This window comes from Nanorana parkeri, unplaced genomic scaffold (genome assembly GCF_000935625.1).
Source record: "Nanorana parkeri isolate BGI_ZX_2015 unplaced genomic scaffold, ASM93562v1 scaffold6, whole genome shotgun sequence".
Classification (NCBI taxonomy): domain Eukaryota; kingdom Metazoa; phylum Chordata; class Amphibia; order Anura; family Dicroglossidae; genus Nanorana; species Nanorana parkeri.
In genome coordinates, this window is record NW_017306274.1 from 3,593,663 (window position 1) to 3,606,006 (window position 12,344).

Here is a 12,344-nt window from a genome sequence, read left to right on the forward strand (position 1 = left end):
CGGGCGCCTCGTCGTTGACATTGGACACTCGGACCCTGACGGTGGCTGTCCCGGTGTTGGCCGGCTGGCCGCGGTCTAACGCCAGGATGACGAACTCGTACAGGTGTCCCGGCCGCTCGTAATCCAGGCCCCGTGCCGGGCTAATGACACCCTGCTCGGAGATGCTGAAATCGGGGCTGAGCGTGAAATAGGAGTGCTCGCCGTTTGCGCCGGTGTCACAGTCGGTGGCCGTGACTGCGGAGAGAGAAGAAAAGAAATAATTGCTTTAGCAGGAGAACAATTAGAGGACAGGATACATAGATAAACCGTACCATTATCGGGAGAAATGACTGCTTGTGTGAGGCCCAGATAATTATCCCATTGTTATTTACTGTGTGCACGCTGATTCCAGCTCCCCGCTCTCACTCCTTTGTTCTGGGCTGTCTGCGGAAGCCGTGTAGGATGAAACATGTCATAATGTGGGGATTTGATCCTTTAGAACAAGAGTTTTTAAATAATATGAGAAACCAAAACTTTATTTGTTAGGTTTTTTTGTTAGTTTCTCCACATGTGAAAAATTCTAATGAGAGTGCCCCAACCAGAATCTTTTAATATTGGTATGAGTTCAAAACGAAACATAAAAGTCCAACGCATTTCGGGGGCTCACAAATCTCCCCCGTCTACAGGGCTCCGATAGTGTGTTCGCAGGAAGAAAGTCAGTCAGGTCCATAGGGGGCACAGAGGCTCAGGTGAGGCCGCTCCAAAGGAAAGTAGCGTGCCCTCTAGCTGTGTAAAAGTCTATTGAGAAGGCGAGACCAAAGATCCAAAAGGTACAACATTTTTTTAATATTGGTTTTATTTCAAGGAAATGTAATACAGCCAACGCGTTTCAGGGGATCCCACCCTTCTTCGGGGCTCAGATATTGTATGTAGATAGGAGGACTCAAAAACAGCCCAGTACCAAAGGTAATTATTTACAGGGTGAACAATGGAATGGGGTATACAGATCCTATATATAACCAATCCTGGGTACAGTCCATTGTTCACCCTGTTAACAAATAACTGGGCCTCCTGACTACATACACTATCTGAGCCCCCCGAAAAAGTGGAGATTTGTGAGCCCCTGAAATGTGTTGGCTGTTTTATGTTTCTTTGAACTAAAACCAATATTAAGGGTTTTGGCTGAGTTTACGGTTAGGGTAGGGAGTTGAGTTGAAGCTTCAGGTCAGGACTGGGGGTTAGGTTGAGTTTAATGCTAGCGTAGGGAGTTGTGTTGAGGCTTCAGGTCAGGACTGGGGGTTAGTTTGAGTTTAAGCTTGGGGTAGGGAGTCGGGTTGAGGCATCAGGTCAGGACTGAAGGTTAGGTTGAGTTAAATGTTAGCGTAGGAAGTTGTGTTGAGGCTTCATGTCAGGACTGGGGATTAGGTTGAGTTTAAGGTTAGGGAGGGAGTTGTGTTGAGGCTTCAAGTCAGAGCTGAAGGCTAAGTTTCAGGTCAGGACTGGGGGTAAGGTTGAGTTTAAGCTTAGGGTAGGGAGTTTGGTTGTGGCATCAGGTCAGGACTGGTAGTCAGGTTGAGTTTAGGGTAAGGATAGGAAGTTGTGTTGAGGTTTAAGGCCAGGGCTGAAAATTAGGGTGAGTTTAAGGTTAGGGTAGGACATTGTTTTGAGTTTTCAGGTCAGGACTAGGGGTTAGGTTGAGTTTAAGGTTAGTTTAGGGAGTTGTGTTGAGGCTTCAGGTCAGGACTGGGAGTTAGGTTGAGTTTAAGGTTAGAGTAGCGAGTTGTGTTTAGGCTTCAGGTCAGGACTGGGGTTTAGGTTACGTTTATTTTAGGGTAGAGAGTTGGGTTGAGGCTTCAGGTCAGGACTGGGGGTTAGGCTGAGTTTAAGGTTAGAGTGGGGGGTTAGGTTGATATATTACATTATATTATACATTTGGTTTAAATTAATTGTGTTCTGTTATTCTCATGTGGGAGAAGTACACAACATGAGACTGACAGTAGGAGATTTGTGTCCATCTAATGGCCCCCATGTAGCCTATGCAGTCCTGCCCAATGTCAGACTGGAACTCAAGTGTACAAGGAACAATATATACATACTGTATACTTGTATATAAAATTAACTCATCCACAGTGGAATGATTCCTGTTGATGGCGCCAACAGTGAAGAGACACAGGTGTGCAGCTCATCCTTTGCTGAGATATATATACTGTATATAGATATCTTTATAGAGAGACAGAACAGAGCCTTTAAAAAAAAAATTCTGCAGAGTTCTTCGATCCTTGAGGCCGGTGTAAGTATCCGAGTTGTGTTTTGCTGCGCGGTGTTTTGTCGGAGAATTTATGGTTCCTCGTTAGCTCAGCCAGATGTTACTAACCTTGCAGCAGGGTGGATGTCGGCGGTACGGTCTCAGGGACACCTTCCTTGCTGTAGATCGTCTGCTGGAATTCGGGGGCGCAATCATTTACGTCCGTAATCACCACCGCAACCTGTGAGACATTTCCATTAAACACGGAAGAGTTCCAGCAGAGCGCAATAAACTGGACACTAATATCTTGATATAAAAATGAATCAGTGTGCGCCTGCCGCCGGCAAACAGGACAATAAAGCATCTGCTCGCACGTCAGCGCTGTGATAGGGTCATAAAGCGGCTCCCTCCGTGCGCGTACGTGCCAGAGACTACAAGGCCCCGGCATCGTCACAGACTGGCCGCGTCTCTGGAATGAGCTGCATGACTTAACGGAAAACTTCACCATGCAAGGACTGTTTTATCTGTCAACAGATTTTTAAAGCAATGCAGAGTCCCTTATAACTTACCCTGCCCAGCTAGCCCTAACACTAACCCCCTACTTCTAATGCTAATTCTCTAGCCCTAACACTAGTCCTAACACTAACCCTCTAGTCCTAAACACTAATCCTCTAGTCCTAACATTAACCCTCTACTCCCAACGCTAGGCCTCTAGCTCTAAGGCCAACCCATTAGTCCTACTCTACACTCTACTCCCAACACTAACCTTCTAGCTCTAACACTAACCCTCTAGCCCAAACACTAACCCTCTAGTCCTAACACTAACCCTCTAGCCCAAACATTAACCCTCTAGCCCAAACATTAACCCTCTACTCCCAACGCTAACCCTCTAGCTCTAAGACCAACCCTCAAGTCCTAATACTAACCCCCTAACACTAACCCACTAGTCCTAACACTAACCCTCTAGTCCTAACACTAACCCTCTAGCCCAAGCATTAACCCTCTACTCCCAAAGCTAACCCTCTAGCTCTAAGACCAACCCTCAAGTCCTAATACTAACCCCCTAACACTAACCCACTAGTCCTAACACTAACCCTCTAGTCCTAACACTAACCCTCTACTCCCAACACTAACCCTCTAGCCCTAACACTAACCCTCTAGCCCAAACGCTAACCCTCTAGCCCAAACGCTAACCCTCTAGTCCAAACACTAACCCTCTAGTCCAAACACTAACCCTCTAGCCCAAACATTAACCCTCTACTCCCAACGCTAGCCCTCTAGCTCTAAGGCCAACCCATTAGTCCTACTCTACACTCTACTCCCAACACTAACCTTCTAGCCCAAACACTAACCCTCTAGTCCTAACACTAACCCTCTAGCCCAAACATTAACCCTCTAGCCCAAACATTAACCCTCTACTCCCAACGCTAACCCTCTAGCTCTAAGACCAACCCTCAAGTCCTAATACTAACCCCCTAACACTAACCCACTAGTCCTAACACTAACCCTCTAGCCCTAAGACTAACCCTCTAGTCCTAAGGATAACCCAGTAGTCCTATCGCTAACCCTTTAGTCCAAACATTAACCCTCTAGCCCTAACACTAACCCTCTAGTCCTAACAATAAACCCCTCACCCTAACACTAACCCTCTACTCCTAACAATAAATATCTAGTCCTAACAGTAACCCTCTAGCCCTAACAATAAACCTCTAGTCCTAACCCTAACCCCTTGTTTATAAACAAAGCCATGTGATAGCCATGTCAAAGCCATTCCACTTTTTTAATAAGAAAATTTAGCCAAACCAGTCCGCATGGCAAAATTTAAGGCTTAGTTTGTCTGAATTTTCACAAAGGCAAAAATCATAATTTCACGACGTAATCAATTTTGACAAAATCACTCCACTGATCCCCACTGATAAATCAGTTATGTCACTCATGAGTGCAGGTGACACCAAATATAATAAGTTAATATGACCTCAAAAAGACTGAAAACAGAGCTGTGGGAGGAGATAAAAGGATATAGGATGGGAATAATGGAAGTGTACATATAACCTTTCCATACAGAAAGTCATCAGCCAATAGCATTCCTGTGCACGTAAAACATAGCATGCATTCTGTGCGTACCTCCGCAGTGCTGGCCAGCGATTGGTGGTCTTCACTTGATCTCACCAGGAGCAGAAACTGGTGGGGTTCCGTCTCATAATCCATGCTCTTCGTCATCGATATCGCCCCGTTCAGGTGGTGAATAGTGAACAGATTGTGGGGGTTTGAGACCAAACTGTAGCTTAATGTCCTGTTCTGGTGGGACAGCGCTGACACCGTCCCCAGTCTGGAATAAGGAAATGTAGTTGAAGCCCAATCGAACTTTCAGGTGAAATCCGCTAAATATATTCAAGGTGCATCAAAACAAAATGCGTGCAAAGTCTAACAGGTCATTGTCTTTAGAAAGCAGCCACAGCCTGGGTAGAGAAGCCTGTGCCCTGCGAGCATGCTCCAGAGAAAGATCCTTGCTCTCTGTGTGGATGCAGTGGCCTCTATGTAGTGGTCCGACATGAGTAAGTCTGTGCACACTTTTTGTTTTGGTACACCTGGACTGTGATTTTGCCCATTGTTCCACTTTAAATCGGCATCTGGAACGATAGGGATGCACCGATACCGATACTAGTATCGGTATCAGTGCCGATGCCGAATATTGGGGCGAGTACTCATACTCGCCCAAATGCTCCGATGCCTACCCCGATACCCAAGTTTCCGGTATCAGGAAGTCGGGCAGCGAGTCATTACTCTGATTGCTCGGGAAGCCGGCTTCATGCTTCCTCGTCACCTTTATGATGAGAGAGCATGGAGCCGGCTTCCCAGCCAATCAGGAAGCCGGGCGTCGTGTCATTACACAGCGCACAGCTTCCTGATTAGACAGAAAGGGGGCTCCATGCTTTCTCGTCATCTAGTGACGAGATGCATGGAGACGGCTTCCCTGCTAATCGGGAAGTCGGGTGGCGAGTCTTTACACGCCGCCCGGCTTCCCGGCTAATCAGGAAGCCAGGTGGCGAGTCATTACACACTGCCTGACTTCCCTCATGGGACTTCCAGTATTGGTATTTGGTATCGGCAAATACTGGGGAAAAAATATATCGGTAGTCGTACTCGATACTGAAAAACTGGTATCGGTGCATCCCTAGTAATTACTCCTCGGGACCCCTACAATTTTATAAATCCAGTACATGATTTGTTCAACATTACCAAGCTCTGATGAAGGGGGACCCTTTGGATGTTGAAATGTGTTGGAATTTTATGGTATATGAACCTGAATACAATCAAATTAGGACTTTGTATATTCTGCATTTGGTGCTTTCCTCCTTGTGCTGGGTGCCCCTACTTGAGAAAAGAGCCAACCTTCGTCCACCACCCCAGTAAGATCTGCCAAAGGATAATTATTCCCTCTACTTTGCTTAAGACCTGACAGAGAATGCCTACTGCTGTGAGAGATCTAGCTCTCCAGACCTTCCTTCTACTCCCCGAGGGTTTCAATTCTGTCTGTGACCCCATTGGGAAGATTTTCTCCCCCCGTGACACAATACAAAAAAGTGGGGAGTGGTTGTCACCAGTAAAGGAAGGCAAAGACAGCCATAAAAACAATGTCAGATGTCCTAACCCTTCCCCATGTGTTAGAAAGGTCTGGGGAGCTAGATCTCTCACAGCAGTAGGCATTCTCTGTCAGGTCTTAAGCAAAGTAGAGGGAATAATTATCCTTTGGCAGATCTTCCAGGAGTGGTGGACGAAGGTTGGCTCTTTTCTCAAGTAGGGGCTGGGTGCTCAAGGAGGAAAGCACCAAATGTAGAGTATATAAAGTCCTAATTTGATTTTATTCAGGTTCATATACTATAAAATTCCAACACATTTCAACATCCAAAGGGTCCCCCTTCATCAGAGCTTGGTACTGTTTGTGACGACATGGTGATGAGTTTATAAGATAAATGTGTATTGGGGTTGAGTTATGTTTGAGTGCGTTATACTGAGTGACCTGGTTACGGAAAGACTATCAGCACCATCCCTTGTTATCTCCCATTGTTCTCTGAGGGAGCTCAGAACAATGACATTCTGGCCAGGCTCCTGCTATGGCTGTCTGGAGCTATTTAGCAGGTGGACACCTGTGGTGTTGTGAAGACAGGATTTCTGGGGAGGGGAAGGGGGATGTGATGGGATTATATTTTGATCTGATCACTTTCTGTATAAAAGTTTGTGCAGTTTCTCAATAAACCAGAGTTTGTTTCACCTGCACTCAAGCCTTGTCTAGTGACAGGGGAAACTGGGAGCTAAGGATCTTCAGGTTGCAAGATCTCCTCAGCAAGGAAGAAGACAGCGGCAGACATACTCATCCTGAGTACGGGGGTCCGTCACACTGTTGAACAAAGCATGTACTGGATTTATAAAATTGAAGGGATCTCGACGGGTAATTAGTATGATCGTTCCAGATGTCGAATAAAGTGGAACAATGGGCAAAATCTCATTCCAGGTGCACCAAAACAAAAATTAAAAATGTGTTTTGGTTTTTGTTCCCATTGGAGAGACATTGGAGAGAGATTTGTAGCTCAGAAAGGGATGGAAAATCTACCCATTGGGGACACAGACAGGAATATAAAAAAAAGATGACTTACACATGTCCTGAGGGAGTGTTCTCCGGAACGTAGACAGTATAGGACGCATTTCTAAACTGTGGAGGTCTGACACCAGCAACCACGGACACTGTGACTGCAGGACTTCTCCTTCCAGGTTTATCAGCGGCTTCAACCGTCAGCAGATACTCCATATCCTCCTCCAGGCTCTTGTCTGTGGTCAGTATCCAGCCAGAGCTTCTGTCCACCATAAACCTGTCTGCTCCACCTGGATGAAAAATGATAAAGGCATGCCCTGGGGTAAGGCCAAAGACATCTCATGCTACACTAAAATAAACCACACCACACTCCTAGACTTCCTTCTATAAGGTTTAATGGAAAATCCAAATGAAGAAGGCCGTAGCATAGAATTACTTCCCTACAATGGAACATATATTAATATAACAGAAGATAAGAGCCATAACCAAAGTTAACCAAACCACAGGGTGAAGACCACTTACCTGGCCCCTGAAAATGTTTTTAAGAGCTCCTCTTTAAGGATACTGACTGGAGACCATAAATAACATACCTGCCACCAATTTTCCTAACCACGGGGTAATAACCACATACCAGGCCTTTGAAAATGCCTTGACGTGGAAGTGAAGCCAAAACTTTTTTTCGTTTTGGATAGTGTAAAGGAAGATTATAACCCCTATCAGATTTTCTGTCATCTTTGTCCCATTGGGAAGATTTCCCTTCACTTCCTGTCTGATAGTGACAACAGGAAGTGAGAGGGAATCCCTCCAAAGTGAGGGAAATCCCTGGTGGTTAGCTAGAACTAGTGTTCCCATCGGGAGATTTCCCATCTATTCCTGTTCTGATGATCATCAAAAATTTGGGATTTTCTTTCACCATCAGCTCCACTGCTATAGGAGAGATGGCACCACTATCAGGTAAGCAGTATTGGGAAGTGATCACTTCCTCCTTGACTCTCAATTGTAAACAAACTGGTCATGTTGCTGTCACTTATTGCTGGTGCTAGAGGGTGCCTGGCATAGGATTAATATGCCCTTTGCCATTGACCTTGGGCGCCATCTTGGGGGAGTCTGTTTCTAATTTGAGTCTCACAAGATCTGGGTGGCCATTATTTGGATGTAGAGTGCTATATGCAGCATAAACTGCACAGAGTGTGACTAGACGGGCAGATCAACGCCAGCAGCCAACATGATCTTGTCCCCGCCCAACGACCACCCACCTCTGACACATTTCACTGGCTTAATCATAGGTAAGGGCAGGAGCCCATTTTGTTAGGGACAGCTAGGTCTCCCCTCAGCTGGAAGCAGGTTGGAGCTCAGGAAACTGTTAAAGAGGAAGAATCAGACATTTCATCTGAGGAGCTTTTTAGGTATTCGCATGGTTGGTGTTGCCGGAGATCTCATCCTCTCAGCTGCTTAAGGAAAGCATGCTTCTCCTGGTTGTAAGAGCTGCTTTCTTGTTCTGTATGCGTGGTTGCTACTAACCATGTCCTACTGTGTGATGTCTACCTGACGGGGATTGGTCTGTTACTGCTCTGCCAGTTTGATGTAGATAAAAGCCATGTAAGAATGTAGGAATGCATGGCCTTCTACTCTGTAGCCTTCACTTCTCCCACAAGTATCCATCTACTACATACTCCTGCATGAATCATGCCGTCCAACAGTATGATGCAATGGTCCATTACCTTCCCGAAGGAAGTACTCCACTTCTCCATTTGGCCCTTCATCCTTGTCAGCTGCGTGTAATCTATAGACACGGGTGCCCGCCGGGGCCAGAGGTGACACAGCCGCCAGGTACGGAAATGGCTCCATCGTCCACTGTGGAGACTCATCATTGATGTCAGTGACTGTGAGCTGAAGATGGATGAGGTGCCAGGCCTTACCTGTTTAAAGCAAATTAATAAATATGTGTTGGGTTATCATTGTAATCTCTGCTTGTTACATTTTTGGAATATTGTGTTTCATGTACAGATTCATAATTACGCCTTCAAATGGTCACCTGTTGTAAGGCCGTAGCCGTAAACTCCAGCCTTCCGTGTCGCCGGAAAACATGCACTAGTACGCACATGCTCACAGCGGAAAGTGGTGCACAGGAAGTGACACGTTGGTCTCTAACAGATGGTCCTATTTAAACCAGCTGGCCCTATGGACCAGTGCTGAATGGTCTTTCAGCTTGTGCTTGTGTTCCTGCTATTTGTTTGCCTGTTGCCTTGACTTGGATTCCCGCTGACCTTGATTGACCACTGCCTGCCCCTGACCTCTGCTTGTTATCTGGATTCTGCCTCTGCCTGCTCCTTCTGTACCGTGCTGACCGTCTGGCTTGACCCCTGGCTTGTTTGACATCGCTCCAGTTTCCACTGCTATCCTCACTGACATCTCAGCTGTCTACCAGCCCTGCTCATCCTTCCAGGGACCCAGTGGCCGTACTTCTACCAGGCACCGTGTCTGAACACCTTGGCACCCTTGCTCCTCTCTGTCTACTCGCTCCCTGTTCCCACTCCCACGGGTGTGAGACAAGAGCCGCAAGGGAGGCCTCCTCAGCCAATCTGTCCCCCAACAGGTATGTGATACCTGCATATCAAATTAGTATCAATACCCTGAGTGGGCAAATACAGGTTCTCCTAAAACCCTAAAAGCTCAACCCACTGATACCTTTGCTACCCCCCACTCCAAGCTACTCTATCCATTTGATGCAGCCCTGAGTCTAATCTGTAACTTTTGCATTGGTCACATTGGGAATTTACACCAGGTTAATTACTTCCTCCCCCATCTGGCAGTGTTTGGGCCTGCCAATGGCCTCTCAGGCCCAGCACTGCATCCTAGAAGGAAGGGAAGAAGGTCACATCATCTCCCATACCCTGAAGCACCCTCAGTAGCCTTATTGTTTTAGGTTTTTTTTTGCAATGCAAAAAATGTGAAATACAGTACAAAATGCTTAAATACAGAAAATAGGGGCAAAAAACAGAAAAACAAAAACCCAATGTAAATTAAACAAGCCACCCTGAATATACCCCCCCCCCCCCCCCAAAAAAAATAAAAAAAAATAAAAAGAGTACATTATTTTTTCAAACAAAATGTGCAAAATTGAGAATCTCCAATTTGCACTGGCGGCAAAATCAGTCCTTGTGCAACAAAATCAATTTCACTGCAATCACTCGACTTATTCCAATGGGTTGCATGTCTCAATCAGAGAGCCTATCCAGCTGGTCCAAACCCATGGAGTTCAGCACCTGGAGGTCAGGCTTCCACTGTTCCAGGTCAGTGCTGATCCCAGTTGTGGGCCTTTGGGAAATTTAAATGGCTCAGTGTTTGTCAACTTACAAGGTATAGGCATACATACCAACTGTCCTGGATTTCCCAGGACAGTTCCACATCTTGGCCCCCTGTCCCACCAATACTGTGTCCCAGGATCACAGCGTCAACCTTATTTGAGTTACTGTACATGTGCAGTAACTCAAAAGGCATTCATTGTGTAGAATGGTGGTACCAGTGGGAACCACCATTAATTACTTCCTCCCCCATCTGGCAGTGTTTGGGCCTGCCAATGGCCTCCCAGGCCCAGCATATTAAAAGGAGTGGTCTAGGTGGGCTCAACCGGCAAAGTGGTTGTGATGGCTGATTCCTGCCCTCCACGCGCTCTGATAACAAATTTTTATATGTCTGAATATCGTTTTAGTATATTCGGTGCATATATAAAATGTGTTATTTCGGATTCGGACGAACCGCCGAATCAACTGAATTTCGTTGATTTGCAGGTTCGTCCGAATCCGAATGCATATGTCTAATGGGGACTACAATCGCTGTAGCTTGAAAGTTGCATTGAGTTGTGATGGGAGTGCTTCAGGCTTGTCAACAGCTGGTTTGGTGCCTTGTAAAGGATACACCAGCTATTCTCAACCAGGGTTCCTCCATGGTTCCTTGTGTTTTCTTGAGCGGTGGCTGACCTACCCGTTGCACCGTCATCCCCTAAACCCCTCTTTGGGGCAAGTCATATTTAATACAGACTGCTATTCCATTGCCTTTTTTCTGCTGGCGACCTTTGCTTTTATTTTCAGTTCTACATTCTCAGCAGCATTTAAAACAAAACCACTAATAATAAAACATAAACCAAATGTTTGTCTGCATCCATTCTGGAAAAGTTCATGTATGTTTTCACATTTTTTTTTCTATTGTTCCTTTGGCTTTTCCTTTAACACCGTCCCTGACACTGAACGTGTTTAGAAAAATACATTCTGAAAGCAAATGCGCGACTCTGCTCTCGCCTTGAAAAGAACGGGGAATCTGAAGCAAAACAAGTCTAATGATATGTTTTTTTTAAAGAGCGTAACCTTGAATGGGAGATTGTTTTTCTAAGCGATGCAAAAATCACAAGGAAAATGTTCTTTTTTATTACAAAAAAAAAAACCCAAGGCGAGGTGACTCTCCGAGGGCAGAAAGCGTTTATTTTACAAGATGTCCAATATGCACACGGATTGCTAAATTAAGGCCAATTACTTTCAAAGCTTGTACAGCGAGGGAAGGAAAAAAAATCATCAGCCTTGTAAATTGAATTTATACTGTATATATCACATGAACTCAACAGCAGCCGAATGACTCTATAGATTATCTCTGCCTAAAAAAGCAAAATAGATGAAACAAACACTATGTAATTAAACATAACATATACCAGTGGAAATAAAACTGAAGATACACTAAAAAAAGGAGAGAGAGAGAGAGAGAGAGAGAGAGAGAGAGAGAGAGGGAGAGGGAGAGAGAGGGAGAGAGAGAGAAGAGGGAGAGAGAGAAGAGTGCGGGAAAGAGAGAAGAGGGAGGGAGTGAGAGAAGAGTGAGAGGGAGGGAGAAGATAGAGAGAAGAGACAAGAAGAGAGGAGACGAGAAGAGTGAGGAAGAGAGGGTGAGAGAGAAGAAAGAGAAGAGAGGGAAAAGAGAAGAGACGAGAAGAGAAGAGACAAGAAGAGAAGAGTGAGGGAGAGAGAAGAGAAGAGTGAGGGAGAGAGAAGAATGAGGTAGAGAGAGAAGAGAGGGAGAAGAGACGAGAAGAGTGAGGGAGAGAGAGAGAAGAGAAGAGTGAGGGAGAGAGAAGAATGAGGGAGAGAGAGAGAGAGAAGAGTGAGGGGGAGAGAAGAGTGAGGGGGAGAGAAGAGTGAGGGAGAGAGAGAGAGAAGAGTGAGGGAGAGAGAAGAGTGAGGGGGAGAGAAGAGTGAGGGAGAGAGAAGAGTGAGGGAGAGAGAAGAGTGAGGGAGAGAGAAGAATGAGGGAGAGAGAAGAGTGAGGGGGAGAGAAGAATGAGGGAGAGAGAGAAGAATGAGGGAGAGAGAAGAGTGAGGGAAAGAGGGAGAAGAGATGAGAAGAGACGAGAAGAGACGAGAAGAAAGAAAACTGAGTGGCTCCTTATACTGCTTCATCCTCAGGGACTGCACAAGACTAATACCAAGTCAGATGCAGGTACCTACTATTGCTTGTATTTAAAAAATACATTCAGTTACAGAATGA

General features: G+C 45.7%; 1 protein-coding gene across 1 annotated transcript in view; it reads right to left on the reverse strand.

Moving 5' to 3' along the window:
• Positions 1-12,344, reverse strand: part of LOC108784153 (neural-cadherin-like) — a 60,969-nt gene that overhangs the window by 32,643 nt on the left and 15,982 nt on the right. The window contains exons 2-6 of the mRNA XM_018552890.1: positions 8,537-8,734; positions 6,880-7,105; positions 4,349-4,553; positions 2,354-2,465; positions 1-234 (exon numbers count right to left, since the gene is read on the reverse strand). Coding sequence (XP_018408392.1) covers positions 1-234; positions 2,354-2,465; positions 4,349-4,553; positions 6,880-7,105; positions 8,537-8,734 — 975 coding nt within the window. The remainder of the gene's footprint in view (positions 235-2,353; positions 2,466-4,348; positions 4,554-6,879; positions 7,106-8,536; positions 8,735-12,344) is intronic.